Here is a 22,806-nt window from a genome sequence, read left to right as displayed (position 1 = left end):
AGGGGGTGTAGGGGGGCTGGAGGAGGTTACAGAGATAGGGAGGGGGTGTAGGGGGGCTGGAGGAGGTTACAGAGATAGGGAGGGGGTGTAGGGGGGCTGGAGAGGTTACAGAGATAGGGAGGGGGTGTAGGGGGGCTGGGGGAGGGTTACAGAGATAGGGAGGGGGTGTAGGGGGGCTGGAGGAGGTTACAGAGATAGGGAGGGGGTGAAGGGGAAAGGCTGTGAGCTCTGACATGGGTGGTGAGAGTTTTGGACAAGTGGGGGTGTACAGAGGGGAGAGTGTGGGGACTGCAGTCTGGGGCTGGTGGGAGAGAGCCCGGTCTGGAGAGCGATGGAGGAGACAGGCGACGGCTCCTGCAGTCGATGAGCTGAGATGGATTCCCCCGAGGTGAGAAACTTGATGGTCAGCTCACCCAGACAAGGAGGTGGCAGAGACATCAAACACCCTCCCTGGGTCAGACACATCTCATCTGAAAGGATTGTAGAGAGAGCTTTACTCTGTATCTAACCCCATGCTGTACCTGTCCTGGGAGTGTTTGATGGGGGGACAGTGTAGAGGGAGCTTTACTCTGTATCTATCCCCGTGCTGTACCTGTCATGGGAGTGTTTGATGGGGGACAGTGTAGAGGGAGCTTTACTCTGTATCTAACCCCGTGTTGTACCTGTCCTGGGAGTGTTTGATGGGGGCAGTGTAGAGGGAGCTTTACTCTGTATCTAACCCCCGTGCTGTACCTGTCCTGGGAGTGTTTGATGGGGGGGGACAGTGTAGAGGGAGCTTTACTCTGTATCTAACCCCGTGCTGTACCAGTCCTGGGAGTGTTTGATGGGGGGACAGTGTAGAGGAGCTTTACTCTGTATCTAACCCCGTGCTGTACCTGTCCTGGGAGTGTTTGATGGGGGGACAGTGTAGAGGGAGCTTTACTCTGTATCTAACCCCGTGCTGTACCTGTCCTGGCAGTGTTTGATGGGGGGGACAGTGTAGAGGGAGCTTTACTCTGTATCTAAACCCCGTGCTGTACCTGTCCTGGAGTGTTTGATGGGGGGACAGTGTAGAGGGAGCTTTACTCTGTATCTATCCCGTGCTGTACCTGTCCTGGGAGTGTTTGATGGGGGGACAGTGTAGAGAGAGCTTTACTCTGTATCTAACCCTGTGCTGTACTTGTCCTGGGAGTGTTTGATGGGGGACAGTGTAGAGGAAGTTTACATTAATATTGTTTCAACTGAAGTAACCCTGGTTTTAACTGGTGAATGCAGATGAAGGATTATCAGTAATCTTAGACATATTTTCATATCACAAAACAGGCCGGATTTGAACTCAGTGTGTGTCCTTATCAAGGTACACTGTCCTTTCCCCCTCTCTGGGACCGGGTGTCACAGTGCGTTAGATACACTGTCCTTTCCCCCACTCTGGGACCGGGTGTCACAGTGCGTTAGATACACTGTCCTTTCCCCCTCTCTGGGACCGGGTGTCACAGTGCGTTAGATACACTGTCCTTTCCCCCACTCTGGGACCAGGTGTCACAGTGCGTTAGATACACTGTCCTTTCCCCCCCTCTGGGACCAGGTGTCACAGTGCGTTAGATACACTGTCCATTCCCCCACTCTGGGACCGGGTGTCACAGTGCGTTAGATACACTGTCCTTTCCCCCCCTCTGGGACTGGGTGTCACAGTGCGTTAGATACACTGTCCTTCCCCCCTCTGGGACCGGGTGTCACAGTGCGTTAGATACACTGTCCTTTCCCCTCTCTGGGACCGGGTGTCACAGTGCGTTAGATACACTGTCCTTTCCCCCTCTCTGGGGGGTGTCACAGTGCGTTAGATACACTGTCCTTTCCCCCTCTCTGGGGACCGGGTGTCACAGTGTGTTAGTTACACTGTCTGTATAGTGCGCAAGAAACAATACTTTTCACTGGATAATACTTTTCACTGGATACTGATACACATGTCAATAATAAATCAAATCAAAAATATATAGCTGGAACATGATTTCTCAGTTCTTGTCCTTGATACCCCGGCTGATGAAGGCAAGTGCGCCGTATAGCTTCTGAGTCACCCTGGGAACATGGTTGCCACGTCTAAGGGAACTGTATGCCCAGACCCTTGAGGTGAGAGGACCAGAGACTGGGGCACGACCAGAGACTGGGGCACAGACCCTAGGAGCACTCTCACCAAGGCCTCGTACAGTCGAAGCGAGATTTTTTTTCCCTCCAAGTCTCCAGTTCCCTCCCTCTAGAGGTCAGGGCACTTGCTAAGAGCAACAAGGCAGGATCACACGGGTGGCACAGCGGGTTAGCACTGCTGTCTCACAGGGACCCGGGTTCCATTCCCCGCAGCACAGCGGGTTAGCGCTGCTGTCTCACAGGGACCCCGGGTTCCATTCCCCGCAGCACAGCGGGTTAGCACTGCTGTCTCACAGGGACCCGGGTTCCATTCCCCGCAGCACAGCGGGTTAGCACTGCTGTCTCACAGGGACCCGGGTTCCATTCCCACAGCACAGCGGGTTAGCGCTGCTGTCTCACAGGGACCCGGGTTCCATTCCCCACAGCACAGCGGGTTAGCGCTGCTGTCTCACAGGGACCCGGGTTCCATTCCCCACAGCACAGCGGGTTAGCACTGCTGTCTCACAGGGACCCGGGTTCCATTCCCCACAGCACAGCGGGTTAGCGCTGCTGTCTCACAGGGACCCGGGTTCCATCCCCACAGCACAGCGGTTAGCGCTGCTGTCTCACAGGGACCCGGGTTCCATTCCCCACAGCACAGCGGGTTAGCACTGCTGTCTCACAGGGACCCGGGTTCCATTCCCCACAGCACAGCGGGTTAGCGCTGCTGTCTCACAGGGACCCGGGTTCCATTCCCCACAGCACAGCGGGTTAGCACTGCTGTCTCACAGTGACCCGGGTTCCATTCCCCGCAGCACAGCGGGTTAGCGCTGCTGTCTCACAGGGACCCGGGTTCCATTCCCCACAGCACAGCGGGTTAGCGCTGCTGTCTCACAGGGACCCAGGTTCCATTCCCCACAGCACAGCGGGTTAGCGCTGCTGTCTCACAGGGACCCGGGTTCCATTCCCCACAGCACAGCGGGTTAGCACTGCTGTCTCACAGGGGACCCGGGTTTCCTTCCCCGCAGCACAGCGGGTTAGCACTGCTGTCTCACAGGGACCCGGGTCCATTCCCCGCAGCACAGCGGGTTAGCGCTGCTGTCTCACAGGGACCCGGTTCCATTCCCCACAGCACAGCGGGTTAGCGCTGCTGTCTCACAGCGCCAGGGACCCGGGTTCGATTCCCGGCCTTGGTTCATGGTCTGTTGGCACACTCTCCCTGTGTCTGCGTGGGGTTTCCTCCACAGTCTGAAAGACGTGCTGGTTAGGGTGGATTGGGGCCGTGCTAAATTCTCCCTCAGTGTAACCTGAACAGGCGACAGGGGGATTCTCAAAGTAACTTCATTGCAGCGTTAATGTAAGCCTAACTTGTGACACTAATAAAATAAAAGTACCCCTTCTCAAACTGGGTAAATTGGACAATGCAAGTCCTAAGAAAAGTTTAAGATAAAACATTCCACAGGAAAGATGCAGTCTGCAAAGGGGGCTGGAGGGAGGTTACAGAGATAGGGAGGGGGTGTAGCGGGGCTGGAGGGAGGTTACAGAGACAGGGAGGGGGTGTAGGGGGGGCTGGAGGAGGTTACAGAGATAGGGAGGGGGGTGTAGGGGGGGCTGGAGGAGGTTACAGAGATAGGGAGGGGGTGTAGGGGGGCTGGAGGAGGTACAGAGATAGGGAGGGGCTGGAGGAGGGTGCGGAGATAGGGAGGGGTGTAGGGGGGGCTGGAGGAGGTTACAGAGATAGGGAGGGGGTGTAGGGGGCTGGAGGAGGGTACAGAGATAGGGAGGGGTGTAGGGGGGCTGGAGGGGGTTACAGCGATAGGGAGGGGGTGTAGGGGGGCTGGAGGAGGGTGTGGAGATAAGGGAGGGGGTGTAGGAGGCTGCGGAGATAGGGACGGGTGTAGGGGGCTGGAGGAGGGTGTGGAGACAAGGGAGGGGGTGTAGGAGGCTGCGGAGATAGGGAGGGGGTGTAGGAGGGTGTGGAGATAGGGAGGGTGTGTAGGGGCTGGGGGAGGGTGTGGAGATAGGGAGGGTGTGTAGGGGGCTGGGGGGAGGTGTGGAGATAGGGAAGGAGTGTAGGGGGCTGGAGGAGGGGTTGGAGATAAGGGAGGGGGTGTAGGAGGCTGGAGGAGGGTGCGGAGATAGGGAGGGGTGTAGGAGGGTGTGGAGATAGGGAGGGGGTGTCGGGGGCTGGAGGAGGGTGCGGTGATAAGGGAGGGAGGTGCAGTCACTCTCTCTCTGCCTCCAATTCCTCCCCAAACCGCAGAAGTCAACACAATCCTCCAGTTGTGGTTTAGTGAGCGTGTTGGGCAAATTCAATGGCTGCATCGAGGAGCCCCTGCACCCCCCCCCCAACGAAACTGGAGTCGCCGGGAATCGGGGTAGGGTGGGGTGGGGTGGGATCTCTCTGTGGCTGGGGCCGCTCCCTGGCACAAAGCAAGTTGGTTGGGGTGTTTGGAGGGCCAGCCATCCAGGACATCCTTGCGGGAGTCCCTCGGGGTTCGAGTCCCAGGCCCCCGACCACCCTCAACTGCCTCATCGACAACCTTCCCTCCCTCGTAAAGGTCAGAACAAAGAACATTCCAGCACAGGGACAGGCTCTCCGGCCCCTCCTGCACCGCCCCGTGCTGCCCCAACTGAACTAAAAACCCCCTACCCTTCCGGGGACCGTATCCCTCTCTATCCCCATCCTATTCATGGATTTGTCCAGACGCCCCCTTAAAACTCACTCCCGTATCGCTTCCACTCCCACCCCCCCTCCCCCGAGTTCCAGGCACCCACCCCCTCTGTGTAAAAAAACACTACATCTCCTTTAAACCTTGCCCCTTAAACCTGTGCCCCCCGCGAAATTGACTCCGGGGGGGGAAAAAAGCTCTGACTCTCCACTCTGTCCCTCGTCATCTTGTAGACTTCTACCAGGTCTCCCCTCAACCTCCAGCGAGAACAAACCGAGTTTCTCCCACCTCTCCTCACAGCTAATGCCCCCTATCCCCAGTCAGTGGACTTGGCAGAGTTTATAAGACGATGAGGGGGTAGATAGAGTGGACCGTGAGGAGACTATTTCCTCGGGGTGGATGTAGCTGTGACTAGGGGGCATAACTATAAGGTGGGGAGATATCGGAGGGATGTCCGAGGTAGATTCCTCACTCAGAGAGTGGTTGGGGTGCGGAATGGACTGGCTGCGGAGTCGGACACTCGAGGAACTTTCAAGCGGTTATTGGATAGGCAGATGGAGCGCACCAGAACGACAGGGAGTGGGGATAGCTCGATCTTGGGTTGGGATGTAGCTGGGCACAACATCCAGGGGCCTGTACTGTTCCAAATCTTTTCTGTAACCCTCTCCAAAGCCTCCACATCCTCCTGGTAGTGTGGGTGACCCAGAATTGAACTCTATATTCCCAAAAGTGTGGCCTCACTAAGGTTCTGTAAAGCTGCAACATGACTTGCCAATTTTTTCAACTCAGTGCCCCCGGCCGATGGAGGAGAGGGGACGTTTGCCGATAACCGCACAGTGTTCAGCACCATTTGTAACTCCTCAGATGCAGGTCTGGGTCCAAATGCAGCAAAACCTGGATATTTACATGGTGCAGTGTCCGTTCCCCACCCCCCCCCCCCAAACAAACTATCGTCAGGGACCTGGAACGTTTGGATAGGCGACCAGATCAGTTTGAGCTGAAAAGTGGCGAGTGCCACGCAACACCCATCTCCCCCAAGAGAGAATCTAACCAACTCCCCCCCCCCCGACATTCTGTGGCATGACCATCGCTGAATCCCCCCCACTATCAACATCCTGGGGGTTACCATTGACCATCACTGAATCTTCCCCCCCCCCCCCCCGCAACTATCAACATCCTCCCTCAATCCCACTCCTTCCCCTCATCCCCTCTCCCTCAATCTCTCTCCTCCATTCCCCTCAATCTCTGCCCCTTCATTCCCTCCCCTCATCTCCCTCAATACCTCTCCTCTTCAATCCCTCATTCCCCTCCTCTCCCTCAGCCTGGGGTGGTTGTTGGATTTGAGGGATTGTTGTCGTAGTTGAGGGGGAGGGTGGTTGTTGTTGTAACTGAGGGGGGGGGGGAGGTTGTTGTTGTTGTAATTGGGGGGGGGAGGTTGTTGTTGTTGTAATTGGGGGGGAGGTTGTTGTTGTAACTGGGGGGGAGGTTGTTGTTGTAACTGGGGGGGAGGTTGTTATAATTGAGGGAAGTTGTTGTAACAGAGGGGAGGATTGTTGTTGTAACAGGGGGTTGTTGTAATTGAGGGGTTGTTGTTGTAACTGAAGGGCAGGTTGTTGTTGTAACTGAGGGGAGGGTTGTTGTTGTAATTGAGGGGGTTTTTGTTGTAACTGAGGGGAAGGTTGTTGTTGTAACAGAGGGGGTTGTTGTAATTGAGGGGTTGTTGTTGTAACTGAGGGGGGAGGTTGTTGTAATTGAGGGGGGTTTTGTTGTAATTGAGGGGGGTTTTCTTGTAACTGAGGGGAAGGTTGTTGTTGTAACAGGGGGGTTGTTGTTGTAATTGAGGGCAGGTTGTTGTTGTAATTGAGGGGGAGGTTAATTTACCCCTCTATTTCTCTCCAGTGAGGGTCTCTCCCTCCATTAACCCCCCTCCAGCCCCTCCCCGGCCCCTCCACACCCTCCATTCACCTCCCTCCGTCCCTCAAACACTCACCATGGTCGCCTCAGCCTCTCAGCCCCGGGTCCTCCGCCGTCCCACAATGCGCAGGGCCCAGGAGGACCCCCGGCGCTCCTCCTCCGCTATCCCACAGGGCACCGCGGCGGGACGGGAGGACCGGCGCTTCCTGCTCCTCCGCGATCCCACACTGCAACAGCGAGACCAGGCTGCCGGCGGCCACTCCTCCGCTATACCACAATGCCAGGCGAGGCAACTTAGCACCGGGGGTGACTGGCGCTGTTGCTCCTCCGCAATCCCACAATGTGCCAGGGGCCAGGCGATGTTCCTCCACTATCCTATAATGCCCTACACATTGATCGCCTCCTGTAGCTGTGACTACGCCCCTTAGGGATAGCCACGCCCATCTTCGTTTGGACACGCCTCCTTCAGTGTTAACCGCGCCACTCTCTCGAACCCGTACCTCTCTAACCCCGCCCCCTCCCCTAGCTCCGTCCCTCCCTATAGCCTCGCCCTTCCTTCTAGCCCCTCCCTTCCCTCACCCCGCCCACGCTAACCACGCCCCTTTTCTCTAACCCCGCCCACCTCCCCCTCTCGCCACGCCTCCTGTTCAGACGTCACGTCGCCGCCGCGTCAATCACTGGATCCCGCCCTCAGGGGGAGGTTTATTTTAATCTCTTTTATTTGTTTAATCCGGAATTTCCTCGGCTTTCACCTCCCCCGCTTTCTGACTCGTTTTTAACCGCATTGAAATTGGAGTCGGGTGAGTTCTGGAGGGAGGGAGTTAAATCAAACCGCGGCCTCCAGCAGTTCGGAGCCTGTCAGTCAGAGGCTTTAACGGACTGTCCGAGGCGTCAGGCCCGCCTACCGGGTGCGGAGGCCATCTTGGTGCGGGGCGCATTCACCAATCATAGAGAGAAAGCGCTGCCTGCCATGTTAATGCAGGGCTCGATACCCAATCACAGAGAGCGACGGCCGGCATCTTGATCTGCTTGAGCACGAGGTGTGGTGGCCATCTTTGTGTGGAGTGTGCGCACCAATCAGAGAGAGGGAGACCGTGGCGCCGGCCATATTGGTGCGGGGCTCCCTTCCCATCCCCAATGAGAGCGGGGCGGCAGCCATCTTTCAGTGGGAGTTGGGGTGGCCATCTTGGTGTGGGACGTACTGGCCAGTCACCAGACGGAGGGTGTGATCGGTGGCCATCTTGGTGCGGGGGTCCCATCCCGTTACCAATGAGGGCGGGGTGGCAGCCATCTTTCAACGGGAAGGGGAGCGGCCATCTCGGTGCGGGGCGTACTGGCCAATCACCAGAAGGAAGGTGGGATCAGTGGCCATCTTGGTGCGGGGCACCTCTCCCAATCGGAATGGAGACCGGCCACTTGGAGACAAATGGATGTGGGCGCGGCCATTTTTTTTTTAGTGCGGGGCGGCGGCCATCCTGAAGCGTGGAGGGCACCCTGGCCAATCAGGAGGAGGGAGTGGGGCGGCTGCCATCTTGATGCGGGGCACGCTGGCCAATCGGAGAGGGGGATGGGGTGGCGGCCATGATGGTGCGGGGCGGTAGCTGGCAGCCTGGCGTGTGGGCAGTGGGGAAGGAAGGAGAGGATTCAGGCGGGAGATTGAGATTGGGGCGGGGAAAGTGGGGGAGGTTTGGTGGCTGGCTGCAAACGGAGAGTGGGGGGAGTTCAGTGAGGAAGCTTCGTTAACTTGCTCCAGGGCCAGGTAAATATTAACCCCCCCCTCCCCCACAAACCCCCTCAATCTCTCCCCATTGACCCCTCGGTGGACCCCCTGGATCCGCACCGTGCCCCCCACCCCCTGGATCCGCGCCATGCCCCCCCCACCCCCTGGATCCGCGCCGTGTCCCCCACCCCCTGGTTCCGCACTGTGTCCCCACACCCCTGGATCTGCACCATGCCCCCCACCCCCTGGATCCGCGCCGTGCCCCCCCCACCCCCTGGATCCGCACCGTGTCCCCCCCACCCCCTGGATCCGCACCGTGTCCCCCACCCCCTGGATCTGCGCCGTGCCCCCCCCACCCCCTGGATCCGCACCGTGTCCCCCACACCCTGGATCAGCCCCGTGTCCCCCACCCCCTGGATCCGCGCCGTGTCCCCCACCCCCTGGATCCGCGCCGTGTCCCCCACCCCCTGGATCCGCGCCGTGTCCCCCACCCCCTGGATCCGCACCGTGTCCCCCACCCCCTGGATCCGCACCGTGCCCCCCACCCCCTGGATCAGCCCCGTGCCCCCCACCCCCTGGATCCGCGCCGTGCCCCCCACCCCCTGGATCCGCGCCGTGTCCCCCACCCCCTGGATCCGCGCCGTGTCCCCCACCCCCTGGATCCGCGCCGTGTCCCCCACCCCCTGGATCCGCGCCGTGTCCCCCACCCCCTGGATCCGCGCCGTGTCCCCCACCCCCTGGATCCGCGCCGTGTCCCCCACCCCCTGGATCCGCGCCGTGTCCCCCACCCCCTGGATCCGCGCCGTGTCCCCCACCCCCTGGATCCGCGCCGTGTCCCCCACCCCCTGGATCCGCGCCGTGTCCCCCACCCCCTGGATCCGCGCCGTGTCCCCCACCCCCTGGATCCGCGCCGTGTCCCCCACCCCCTGGATCCGCGCCGTGTCCCCCACCCCCTGGATCCGCGCCGTGTCCCCCACCCCCTGGATCCGCGCCGTGTCCCCCACCCCCTGGATCCGCGCCGTGTCCCCCACCCCCTGGTTCCGCGCCGTGTCCCCCACCCCCTGGTTCCGCACCGTGTCCCCCACACCCCTGGATCCGCGCCGTGCCCCCCACCCCCTGGATCCGCGCCGTGCCCCCCACCCCCTGGATCCGCGCCGTGTCCCCCACCCCCTGGATCTGTATCATGTTCCCTCCCCCACCCCTTGAATCCGCCTCATGTCCCACCCCCCCCCCGCTCCTCCCAGGATCTACGCTGCCCCCCCCCCCGATCCGTGTTGCCTTCCCCCCCGCTCTTCTCCTCGAATCCGTGTTGCCCTCCCACCCCCCGAGCCCCCACCCAGATCCGCGTCACCTTCCCCCCCTCTCCCTGGATCCATGCCACCTCTCCACCCTCCCCCCTTCCCCAGATCCCCGTCACCTTCCCCCTGCACCCCCTCCCCGGATCCGCACCACCTCCCCCCGCTCTCTGGATCCATGCCACCTCTCCCCCCTCCCCCCCTCCCCGGATCCGCACCACCTCCCCCCCTCTCTGTAACCATGCCACCTCTCCCCCCTCCCCGGATCCGCGTCGCCTTTCCCAGATCCGCGTCGCCTTCCCCACCTCCCCCGATCCGCACCGCCTTTCCCCCTACACTGCATCGGTTGCGCCCCACCGTCACCCCAGATCTGCTTCGCGCCCCGCTATGCGTCCCATGTCAAAATCCCCCTTTGGTTCGGCCGCCCTCCCCCCTCCGCGGGATCTTCCCGGCCATGCCACCCCGGCGGGGATAAGGATAACGTGCCTTTGGAGGTTTACTGGCAAGCCGGGGAACAGTGGATGCGCGTGTGTCTGTGTGTGTGCAAAACGGTCGATTTTGTTCCGGGAGGGGGTGGGGAGCGGCTAACCAAGAAGGGAGAGGGGGGAGGGTCAATTATGGGATCCTGGTAGATGTAATTTATCTAGAATTGTGATTAAACGAGGCTGGATCAGCACGCGGGTTCGGGCACATGGTGAAGGAGATTAATTTGATTCTTTTTATCATTGTTAGAAGTATTGTTTCTTGCGCGCTATACCGACAAAGCATACTGTTCATAGAGTAGAGAGGGGAGAAGGAAAAGGATTTGATTTATTGTTGTCACGTGTATCGGGATACAATGAAAAGTATTGTTTCTCGCGTGTGATGCAGACAAAGCATACCATTCATAGAATATCCCCCCCCACCGATATCCCTCAATCCCTTTAGCCCCAAGAATGAAATCTAGGACCCCTAGTGCAGAAGGAGGTCATTCAGCCCATCGCGTCTACGCTGACCACGATCCCACCTGGGCCCTATCCTCATAACCTCACTTATTTACCCTGCAAATCCCCCTGACACTAGGGTTAATTTAGCACGGCCAGAATACCTAAAACCCTGTGGGAGGAAACCCACGCAGAGACGGGGAGAATGTGCAGACTCCGGGAATTGAACAAGGCAATAAATGCTGGCCCAGTCAGTGATGTCCATTCTCATGGCCAGTATTTATTACCCATGCCTACTTGCCCTTGGAGGGCAGTTGAGAGTCAACCATGTTGCTGTGAGTCACAGGTAGGCCAGACAGGGGTAAGGATGGCAGATTTCCCTCTCTAAAGGGAGCCAGATGGGTTTTTCCGACAATCGCCAAGGGACCGTCAGTAGATTGTTAATTCCAGATTTTTTAAAATATAGAATTCAAATTCCACCGCCTGCCGTGGCGGGATTCGAACCCGGGGTCCCCCAGATCATTAGCTCTGACAAAGGGTCACCGAGACTCGAAACGTTGGCTCTATTCTCTCCCCACAGATGCTGTCAGACCCACTGAGATGTTCCAGCATTTTCTGTTTTTTGTTTCAGATTCCAGCATTTGCCGAGTTTTCCTTCTATTCCTGGAACGCTAGCTGAGTTTCTGGATTAACAGTCCAGCGATAACACGACGCATCGCTATGTCCCACTAATGAATGAGCGAAAAGATAGTGTCACAGAGGTTTACAGCACGGAAACAGGCCCTTCGGCCCAACTTGTCCATGCCGCCCTTTCTTTCTGAATCCCTAAGCTAATCCCAATTGCCCACCTTTGCCCCATATCCCTCTATACCCATCGTACCCATGTAACTGTCTAAACGCTTTTTAAAAGACAAAATTGTACCTGCCTCTACTACTGCCTCTGGCAGCTCGTTCCAGACACTCACCACCCTCTGGGTGAAAAAAATTGCCCCTCTGGACCCTCTCCCCTCTCACCTTAAACCTCTGCCCTCTAGTTTTAGACTCCCCTACCCTTGGGGAAAAGATATTGACTATCTCGCTGATCTGTGCCCCTCATTATTTTATAGACCTCTATAAGATCACCCCTCTTACGCTCCAGAGAAAAAAGTCCCAGTCTATCCCAGCCTCTCCTTATAACTCAATCCATCAAGTCCCCGGGAGCATCCTAGTAAATCTTTTCCTGCACTCTTTCTAGTTTAATAATATCTTTTCTATAACAGATCTGTGAGTGGCACAGTGGTTAGCACTGCTGTCTCACAGCGCTAGGGACCCGGGTGCTATTCTTGGAATCTGCATGTTATCCCCGTGTCTGCGTGGGTTTCCTCCGGGTGCTCCGGTTTCCTCCCACAGTCTGAAAGACGTGCGGGTTAGGTGGATTGGGCCGTGCCGAATTGCCCCTTCGAATCAGGGGGGATTAGCAGGGTAAATGCGCGGGGTTACGAGAATAGGACCTGGGTGGGATTGTGGTGATCGATGGGCTGAATGGCCTCCTTCTGCACTGTTATCATCCAGGGGAGGGGGACAGATCACAGCACGTTACAGGAGTGCATTAACAAACGGACCGTGAGCAGTTTTGGGGCCCCGTATCCAAGGAAGGACGTGCTGGGCCTCGGAAAGGGTCCAGAGGGAGGTTCACGAGGACGATCCCTGGAATGAAGAGCTTGTGGTGTGAGGAACAGGTTGAGGACTCTGGGTCTGTACTCGTTGGGAGTTTAGAAGGGGGGGGGGGGGGATCTTATTGAAACTTACAGGATACTGCGAGGATAGAGTGGACGTGGGAGAGGATGTTTCCACTAGAAGGAAAAACTGGAACCAGAGAGGGCACAACCTCAGGGTAAAGGGACGCTCCTTTAAAACAGAGATGGGGAGGGATTTCTTCACCCAGAGGGTGGGGAATGTGTGGGACTCTTTGCCCCAGAGGAGGCCGGGGTCACTGAGTGTCTTTAAGACAGAGATAGATCGGTTCCTGATTAATAAGGGGATCGGGGAGGAAAAGGGCAGGAGAACAGGGGAGGAGAAAAATATCAGCCGTGATAGAATGGGGGAGCAGATGGGCTGAGTGGCCTCGTTCCGCTCCTCTGTCTTAGGGATTTAATTTAAAATATAAAGTGCTAACTTATTCCCGTCTCATTTTTTCTTGGCAGGTGTTTGTCAGAACTGGAAATCCTCCTCCGGAAATGAGGACAGCCAAGCTTCCGCCCCACAGGGGGTAATGGGGTTCTCTCTGCCCCGCTGCACCCCCCCGCCGCCGCCGCCGCCCCCCCGCACGTCGCCATGGGCGACACGCACCTGGCGAGGACCCCCATCCCCACGCCAGCCTTCTTCCAGCAGGCCGAGGGCTCCTTCTCCCTCAAGAGGAGGGGCCGGGGGGGCGCCCTCCACAGCCTGACCCCCCGGCCCCCCGTCAAGACGGCCCTGCCCGTCAGCCGGGTCTACCCCCGCCGCCGGCAGGCCTGGAGCCACCCGCGCCCCCAGAGCGTCTCGGGGAAGGGGGCGGACGCCCAGCGCCTCAGCAGCCGCCTCTACGACGAGAAGAAGGAGGACCTGTACTTCGAGCAGTGCTTCCAGATCCTCAGCAGGCTGGGCCACGGCTCCTTCGGGGAGGTGTTCAAGGTACGTGTAACTCCATCCCCCCCGTTCCGCCTGCCCCAGCCCCGTTCCGCCTGCCCCCTCCCCCTCCCGTCTGCCCCAACCCCGTTCCGCCTGCTCCCCCCCCCCCAGTGCAGAAGGAGGCCGTTCGGCCCATCAAGTCTGTACCAATCACAATCCCACTCAGCCTCTATCCCCACAACCCCAAGTATTTACCCTGCTAGTTCCCCAGACACCCTAACCTACACATCTTTGGACACTAAGGGACAATTTAGCATGGCCAATCCACCCTAACCTACACATCTTTGGACACTAAGGGGACAATTTAGCATGGCCAATCCACCTAACCTACACATCTTTGGACACTAAGGGACAATTTAGCACGGCCAATCCACCCTAACCTACACATCTTTGGACACTAAGGGACAATTTAGCACGGCCAATCCACCCTAACCTCCACATCTTTGGACACTAAGGGACAATTTAGCATGGCCAATCCACCTAACCTACACATCTTTGGACACTAAGGGGCAATTTAGCATGGTCAATCCACCCTAACCTACACATCTTTGGACACTAAGGGACAATTTAGCATGGCCAATCCACCCTAACCTACACATCTTTGGACACTAAGGGACAATTTAGCATGGCCAATCCACCTAACCTACACATCTTTGGACACTAAGGGGCAATTTAGCATGGTCAATCCACCCTAACCTACACATCTTTGGACACTAAGGGACAATTTAGCATGGCCAATCCACCCTAACCTACACATCTTTGGACACTAAGGGACAATTTAGCATGGCCAATCCACCCTAACCTACACATCTTGGGACACTAAGGGACAATTTAGCACGGCCAATCCACCCTAACCTACACATCTTTGGTCACTAAGGGACAATTTAGCGCGGCCGATCCCCTTGCCCTGACCTTCGATACGGTTGGGGCTAGATTTGATATGATTTATTATTGTCAGTAATCTCACATCACCAGGTTAAAGTCCAACAGGTTTATTTGGAATCAGGAGTTTTTGGACTGTCGCTCCTTCCTCAGGTGAACGGAGAGGTGGATTTCACAAACAGAGCAGATAAAAACACAAACTCGTTTGCACGGTAATGGTTGGATTGCGAGTCTTTACAGGTAATCACATCTTTACAGGTACGGACAGTGTGAGTGGAGAGAGGGTTATTTACAGGTTAAACAATTGTCTCAAGCCAGGACAGGTCGTAAGATTTTTGGCAGGACAGAGTACCCTTCGTCATCCAGTACTTCCCTGGAGTGGAGAAGCTACAACATCTTCTCCGGAGTCTTCAACATGTCATTGATGAAGACGAACATCTTGCCAGGGCCATCCCCACACCCCCACTTCTTGCCTTCAAACAACCGCACAACCTCAAACAGACCATTGTCCGCAGCAAACTACCCAGCCTTCAGGAGAACAGTGACCACAACACCACACAACCCTGTCACAGCAACCTCTGCAAGACATGCCGGATCATCGACACGGATACCATCATCACACGTGAGAATACCATCCACCAGGTACATGGTAAATACTCTTGCAACTCGGCCAACGTTGTCTCCCTGATACGCTGCAAGAAAGGATGTCCCGAGGCATGGTACATTGGGGAGACCATGCAGACGCTACGACAACGGATGAATGAACACCGCTCGACAATCACCAGGCAAAACTGCTCCCTTCCTGTTGGCAAACACTTCAGCCGTCACGGGCATTCAGCCTCTGATCTTGGGGCGAGCGTTCTCCAAAGCGGCCTTCACGACACACGACAGCGCAGAGTCGCTGAACAGAGACTGATAGCCAAGTTCCGCACACATGAGGACGGTCTCACCCGGGACCTTGGGTTCATGTCACACTATCTGTAACCCCCATGACTGGGTTTGCAAAACCTCACTAACTGTCCTGTCTGGAGACAATACACATCCCTGTGCTTAACCCTCTCTCCACTCACATTGTCTGCACCTTTAAGAGTTGATTACCTGTAAAGACTCGCACTCCAACCATTATTGTGTAATTGTATCATGACCAATATATATCCCCTGTTTGTGATCTCTCCATTCACCGGAGGAAGGAGCAGCGCTCCGAAAGCTCGTAATACCAAATAAACCTGTTGGACTTTAACCTGGTGTTGTGAGATTTCTTACTGTGTTTACCCCAGTTCAACACTGGCATCTCCACATCGTGACTTGTTATTGTGACGTGTGTTGGGATACAGTGAAAAGTATCGTTTCTTGCGCGCTATACAGGCAAAGTTTACCATTCATAGTGTACAGAGGGGAGAAGGAAAAGGATTTGATTTATTATTGTACCGTGTATCAGCATACAGTGAAAAGTGTTGGGGTGGTACAGCGGGTTAGTACTGCTGCCTCACAGCTCCAGGGACCTGGGTTCGATTCCCGGCTCAGGTCACTGTCTGTGCGGAGACTGCACGTTCTCCCTGTGTCTGCGTGGGTTTCCACCGGGTGCTCCGGTTTCTTCCCACAGTCCAAAGATGTGTAGATTAGGTAGATTCTCCCTCACTGTTACTCTCTCTCCTCCTTCCCTCCCGCTTGCTCCCTCCCTCCTGCTTCCTCCCGCCTCTCCCTCAAGCACCTCCACGATGGGGCCTAGCCCACACGGGCTCGAACGTTACTTGCCACATGTTCGCCCAATCTGGTTATGGCCCAGCGTGTGAGAGTGGAGAGGAGATTGAGTCCGCATCTTGCGGCGGATGCGGAGTATATGGACTTCCAGAAGACTTTTGGAAAAAGTGATGCAGGGGAGGCTTTTGGGAAATGTGCAATGCCAGGGGAAAGTGGGTTAGATTCTCTCTGTCTTGTCCTCACTGTGTCATCTTTCTCGAAACCCCTGTCCCCCCCGCAGGTTCGCAGCAGGGAAGACGGGCGTCTCTATGCGGTCAAGCGCTCGATGGACCTCTTCCGGGGCGAGTCGGACCGCTCGCGCAAGCTGGAGGAGGCGCAGAAGCACGAGAGGCTGGGCGCCCACGCCAACCTGGTGGGCTTCGTGCGGGCCTGGGAGGAGCGCTGCCAGCTCTACATCCAGACGGAGCTGTGCGATGCCAGCCTGCAGCAGTACGCGGAGGGGCGCTGCCCGCTTCCCGAGCGCCAGGTCTGGGCCTTCCTGGCCGACCTGGCCTCCGCCCTCAAGCACCTCCACGATCGGGGCCTGGCGCACATGGACGTAAAACCCGCCAACGCCTTCGTGGTAGGCGGCGGACAGTGCAAGCTGGGCGACTTTGGGCTGGTGCTGGAGCTGGAGAGGGGCGACCTCAGTGAGGCCCAGGAGGGAGACCCCAAATACATGGCCCCCGAACTGCTGAGTGGCATCTACAGCAAGGCAGCCGATATCTTCAGGTAGGTACACTGTCCTCTCCCCCCTCCCCCAGGGGTCACAGTGCGTTAGATACACTGTCCTCTCCCCCCTCCCCCCGGGGTCACAGTGCGTTAGATACACTGTCCTCTCCCCCCTCCCCCCGGGGTCACAGTGCGTTAGATACACTGTCCTTTCCCCCACTCTGGGACCGGGTGTCACAGTGCGTTAGATACACTGTCCTTTCCCCCACTCTGGGACCGGGTGTCACAGTGCGTTAGATACACTGTCCTTTCCCCCTCTCTGGGACCGGGTGTCACAGTGCGTTAGATACACTGTCCTTTCCCCCTCTCTGGGACCGGGTGTCACAGTGCGTTAGATACACTGTCCTTTCCCCCACTCTGGGACCGGGTGTCACAGTGCGTTAGATACACTGTCCTTTCCCCTCTCTGGGACCGGGTATCACAGTGCGTTAGATACACTGTCCTTTCCCCCACTCTGGGACCGGGTGTCACAGTGCGTTAGATACACTGTCCTTTTCCCCTCTCTGGGACCGGGTATCACAGTGCGTTAGATACACTGTCCTTTCCCCCTCTCTGGGACCGGGGGTCACAGTGCGTTAGATACACTGTCCTTTCCCCCACTTTGGGACCGGGTGTCACAGTGCGTTAGATACACTGTCCTTTCCCCCTCTCTGGGACCGGGTATCACAGTGCGTTAGATACACTGTCCTTTCCCCCTCTCTGGGACCGGGTGTCACAGTGCGTTAGATACACTGTTCTTTCCCCCCACTCTGGGACCGGGTGTCACAGTGCGTTAGATACACTGTCCTTTTCCCCTCTCTGGGACCGGGTATCACAGTGCGTTAGATACACTGTCCTTTCCCCCTCTCTGGGACCGGGGGTCACAGTGCGTTAGATACACTGTCCTTTCCCCCACTTTGGGACCGGGTGTCACAGTGCGTTAGATACACTGTCCTTTCCCCCTCTCTGGGACCGGGGGTCACAGTGCGTTAGATACACTGTCCTTTCCCCCTCTCTGGGACCGGGTATCACAGTGCGTTAGATACACTGTCCTTTCCCCCTCTCTGGGACCGGGTGTCACAGTGCGTTAGATACACTGTCCTTTCCCCCTCTCTGGGACCGGGTGTCACAGTGCGTTAGATACACTGTCCTTTCCCCCACTCTGGGACCGGGTGTCACAGTGCGTTAGATACACTGTCCTTTCCCCCTCTCTGGGACCGGGTGTCACAGTGCGTTAGATACACTGTCCTTTCCCCCCACTCTGGGACCGGGTATCACAGTGCGTTAGATACACTGTCCTTTCCCCCTCTCTGGGACCGGGTGTCACAGTGCGTTAGATACACTGTCCTTTCCCCCTCTCTGGGACCGGGTGTCACAGTGCGTTAGATACACTGTCCTTTCCCCCCACTCTGGGACCGGGTGTCACAGTGCGTTAGATACACTGTCCTTTCCCCCACTCTGGGACCGGGTGTCACAGTGCGTTAGATACACTGTCCTTTCCCCCACTCTGGGACCGGGTGTCACAGTGCGTTAGATACACTGTCCTTTCCCCCTCTCTGGGACCGGGTGTCACAGTGCGTTAGATACACTGTCCTTTCCCCCACTCTGGGACCGGGTGTCACAGTGCGTTAGATACACTGTCCTTTCCCCCTCTCTGGGACCGGGTGTCACAGTGCGTTAGATACACTGTCCTTTCCCCCCACTCTGGGACCGGGTATCACAGTGCGTTAGATACACTGTCCTTTCCCCCTCTCTGGGACCGGGTGTCACAGTGCGTTAGATACACTGTCCTTTCCCCCTCTCTGGGACCGGGTGTCACAGTGCGTTAGATACACTGTCCTTTCCCCCCACTCTGGGACCGGGTATCACAGTGCGTTAGATACACTGTCCTTTCCCCCTCTCTGGGACCGGGTGTCACAGTGCGTTAGATACACAGTCCTGGGACTGGTTTAATGTTGGAATCTGCTTTCCTGTTCATTCCTGTACAGTTTGGGGATGACGATACTGGATATCAGTTGTAACTTGGAGTTGCCTCGCAGTGGGGAAGGTTGGCAGAAGCTACGACAGGGGTACCTGCCCCAGGAGTTTGTCTCAGGTAGGTGGGAACGGGGGTGATGGTCGGTGCCGAGCTAACAGCCTGAAATAACAGGGTGCCAACAGCACTGCCACAGTAACCCAGTCTGAGTCAGATTTAGACCCATGGAGATTTCGACACAGGCTCAGGAACAAAGTATTTCACTGATTCACCCTCTCTCTCCCGCGCTCTTTCCCTCACTGTCTGTCCCCCAGCCCACCTCCTCTCCCCCCCGGCCAGCACTCCCCCCTCCCCTCTGGCCTGTCCCCCCAGGCCTGCCCCCTCTCTCCCCACCGGCCCGCTCCCTCTCTCCCCCACCACCCCCCGCCCCCTCTTTCCATGTGGGAGGGTGGAGCACCCGAGGGGGGAGGGAGGGCGGGGCGCGCGAGGGGGGAGGGAGGGCGGGGCGCGCGAGGGGGAGGGGACGTAAGGGCCTTGAGGGTCTTGGTGCGGTGTCTGGACTCCCCCCAGCTGTGACTGTCTGTCTCCCCTCTCCCCCCCCAGGCCTGTCTCCCGCTCTGCTGGAGGTACTGAGGGCAATGCTGCACCCTGATTTCCGTCTCCGTATCTCGGTGGAGAAACTGTTGGCCTTACCCGCACTCCGCCGGGTTCAGCGCTGGAGGAGACTCGAAATCCTGGCACACGCCAGCTACAAGCGAGCTCTCGCCCTGTACAGAGTGAGTGACACACATCACCACCCTCTGTCTCCCTCTGTCTCTCTCTCTCTCCGTCTCTCTCTCTCCGTCTCCGTCTCTCTCTCTCTCTCCGTCTCCCTCTCTCTCTCCGTCTCCGTCTCTCTCTCTCTCCGTCTCCGTCTCTCTCTCTCTCCGTCTCCGTCTCTCTCTCTCTCCGTCTCCGTCTCTCTCTCTCTCCGTCTCCGTCTCTCTCTCTCTCCGTCTCCGTCTCTCTCTCTCTCCGTCTCCGTCTCTCTCTCTCTCCGTCTCCGTCTCTCTCTCTCTCCGTCTCTCTCTCTCTCCGTCTCCGTCTCTCTCTCTCTCCGTCTCTCTCTCTCTCCGTCTCCGTCTCTCTCTCTCTCCGTCTCCGTCTCTCTCTCTCTCCGTCTCCGTCTCTCTCTCTCTCCGTCTCCGTCTCTCTCTCTCTCCGTCTCCGTCTCTCTCTCTCTCCGTCTCTCTCTCTCTCCGTCTCCGTCTCTCTCTCTCTCCGTCTCCGTCTCTCTCTCTCTCCGTCTCCGTCTCTCTCTCTCTCCGTCTCCGTCTCTGTCTCTCTCCGTCTCCGTCTCTGTCTCTCTCCGTCTCCGTCTCTGTCTCTCTCCGTCTCCCCCTCTGTCTCTCTCCGTCTCCCCCTCTGTCTGTCTCCGTCTCCCCCTCTGTCTCCGTCTCCCCCTCTGTCTCCGTCTCCCCCTCTGTCTCCGTCTCCCCCTCTGTCTCTCTCCGTCTCTCTGTCTCTATCAGTGTCAGTGTCTCCCCTCTCCCAGTTTTATCACCAATGTCCACAATGATTGCCCTGAAGTAATGTTCCCCCCTTCCCCCCTTACCCCCCATCTCTCCCCCTCTCCCCCGTTTCCCTCCCCCCTTGTCCCCACACCCCCCCCCCCGGCTGTTTCCCCCCGTTCCCACCCCTCCGTCCTCCCCCTCGCTCTGCCTTGCCTACCCTCTGCCCACCCTCACTGACTCTCTGTCTCTCTCTCTCTCCCTCCCTCCACAGTTCTTCCTCTCCATGTTGTCCTACCTGTGGCACACCGTCAGAAGCCCGGTGAACAAGCTCCTCCGTCACCCTGTCCGCACGCCACCCACCTCGCCGCTGCCCACTGCCCTCCAGGAGAGCGGCCTGCACAGTGACTGGGAGGACAGCAGCTTCGGGGAGGATGTCTTCGAGATGGGAATCCAGCCCATTCCACCCAAGGTCCTCTTCCCGCCTCAGTCAGAGGGGCTGGATCCCGGAGAGACCGCCTTCCTCTCCAACAGGTACGACGCCACATCACCCAGGCTGCGCAATTGATCTCTGACTGACCCGGCGCCGCGCTTAGTCAGCAGGGGGAGTGCGCATGGCGAGACAGTTTTACTCAGTATCTAACTCCGTGCTGTCCCTGTCCTGGGAGTGTTTGATGGGGGGACAGTGTAGAGGGAGCTTTACTCTGTATCTAACCCCGTGCTGTACCTGTCCTGGGAGTGTTTGATGGGGGGGACAGTGTAGAGGGAGCTTTACTCTGTATCTAACCCCGTGCTGTACCTGTCCTGGGAGTGTTTGATGGGGGGGACAGTGTAGAGGGAGCTTTACTCATTTTATTTTAACTTTTCAGTGCATTTCTCTCACCTGAGAACTTTGCATCAAGGCCATCGATGGGGAGTACATCAACTCCACGACAAACATTCGCAGAGGAATTTGCAAGTGTGCGAAGGTGAATCTAATCGAGGGGTTCGGGGTGGTTTATATATAGAATAACAGATACCCGGGAGTGAGTTACAGACTGGAATCTAATCGAGGGGTTCGGGGTGGTTTATATATAGAATAACAGATACCCGGGAGTGAGTTACAGACTGGAATCTAATCGAGGGGTTCGGGGTGGTTTATATACAGAATAACAGATACCCGGGAGTGAGTTACAGACTGGAATCTAATCGAGGGGTTCGGGGTGGTTTATATACAGAATAACAGATACCCGGGAGTGAGTTACAGACTGGAATCTAATCGAGGGGTTCGGGGTGGTTTATATATAGAATAACAGATACCCGGGAGTGAGTTACAGACTGGAATCTAATCGAGGGGTTCGGGGTGGTTTATATATAGAATAACAGATACCCGGGAGTGAGTTACAGACTGGAATCTAATCGAGGGGTTCGGGGTGGTTTATATATAGAATAACAGATACCCGGGAGTGAGTTACAGACTGGAATCTAATCGAGGGGTTCAGGGTGGTTTATATACAGAATAACAGATACCCGGGAGTGAGTTACAGACTGGAATCTAATCGAGGGGTTCGGGGTGGTTTATATATAGAATAACAGATACCCGGGAGTGAGTTACAGACTGGAATCTAATCGAGCGGTTCGGGGTGGTTTATATATAGAATAACAGATACCCGGGAGTGAGTTACAGACTGGAATCTAATCGAGGGGCTCGGGGTGGTTTATATATAGAATAACAGATACCCGGGAGTGAGTTACAGACTGGAATCTAATCGAGGGGTTCGGGATGGTTTATATATAGAATAACAGATACCCGGGAGTGAGTTACAGACTGGAATCTAATCGAGGGGCTCGGGGTGGTTTATATATAGAATAACAGATACCCGGGAGTGAGTTACAGACTGGAATCTAATCGAGGGGTTCGGGGTGGTTTATATACAGAATAACAGATACCCGGGAGTGAGTTACAGACTGGAATCTAATCGAGGGGTTCGGGGTGGTTTATATAGAGAATAACAGATACCCGGGAGTGAGTTACAGACTGAAATCTGATCGAGGGGTTCGGGGTGGTTTATATATAGAATAACAGCTCCCCGGGAGTGAGTTACAGACTGGAATCTAATCGAGGGGTTCGGGGTGGTTTATATATAGAATAACAGATACCCGGGAGTGAGTTACAGACTGGAATCTAATCGAGGGGTTCGGGGTGGTTTATATACAGAATAACAGATACCCGGGAGTGAGTTACAGACTGGAATCTGATCGAGGGGTTCGGGGTGGTTTATATACAGAATAACAGATACCCGGGAGTGAGTTACAGACTGGAATCTAATCGAGGGGTTCGGGGTGGTTTATATACAGAATAACAGATACCCGGGAGTGAGTTACAGACTGGAATCTAATCGAGGGGTTCGGGGTGGTTTATATACAGAATAACAGATACCCGGGAGTGAGTTACAGACTGGAATCTAATCGAGGGGTTCGGGGTGGTTTATATACAGAATAACAGATACCCGGGAGTGAGTTACAGACTGGAATCTAATCGAGGGTTCGAGGTGTTTATATATAGAATAACAGATACCCGGGAGTGAGTTACAGACTGGAATCTAATCGAGGGGTTCGGGGTGGTTTATATATAGAATAACAGATACCCGGGAGTGAGTTACAGACTGGAATCTAATCGAGGGGTCCGGGATGGTTTATATACAGAATAACAGATACCCGGGAGTGAGTTACAGACTGGAATCTAATCGAGGGGT

At 56.6% G+C, this 22,806-nt stretch overlaps 1 protein-coding gene across 1 annotated transcript; it reads left to right on the top strand.

Moving 5' to 3' along the window:
• The first annotated feature begins 8,365 nt into the window (after nucleotides 1-8,365).
• Nucleotides 8,366-21,043, top strand: pkmyt1 (protein kinase, membrane associated tyrosine/threonine 1). The gene is made up of 7 exons (XM_080185177.1): nucleotides 8,366-8,445; nucleotides 12,808-13,276; nucleotides 16,137-16,627; nucleotides 18,595-18,701; nucleotides 19,185-19,357; nucleotides 20,346-20,605; nucleotides 20,941-21,043. Exons 2-7 carry the CDS (start codon nucleotides 12,938-12,940, stop codon nucleotides 21,041-21,043), a joined length of 1,473 nt encoding a protein of 490 aa, XP_080041303.1. The 5' UTR covers nucleotides 8,366-8,445; nucleotides 12,808-12,937.
• Nucleotides 21,044-22,806: the final 1,763 nt, after the last annotated feature.

Source organism: Carcharhinus amblyrhynchos, unplaced genomic scaffold (assembly GCF_965287045.1).
Source record: "Carcharhinus amblyrhynchos unplaced genomic scaffold, sCarAmb.v2.hapA chromosome_1328, whole genome shotgun sequence".
In the NCBI taxonomy this organism is placed as follows: Eukaryota; Metazoa; Chordata; class Chondrichthyes; order Carcharhiniformes; family Carcharhinidae; genus Carcharhinus; species Carcharhinus amblyrhynchos.
The sequence above is the reverse complement of the archived record's forward strand: the minus strand, read 5'-3'. Positions and strand labels throughout refer to the sequence as shown.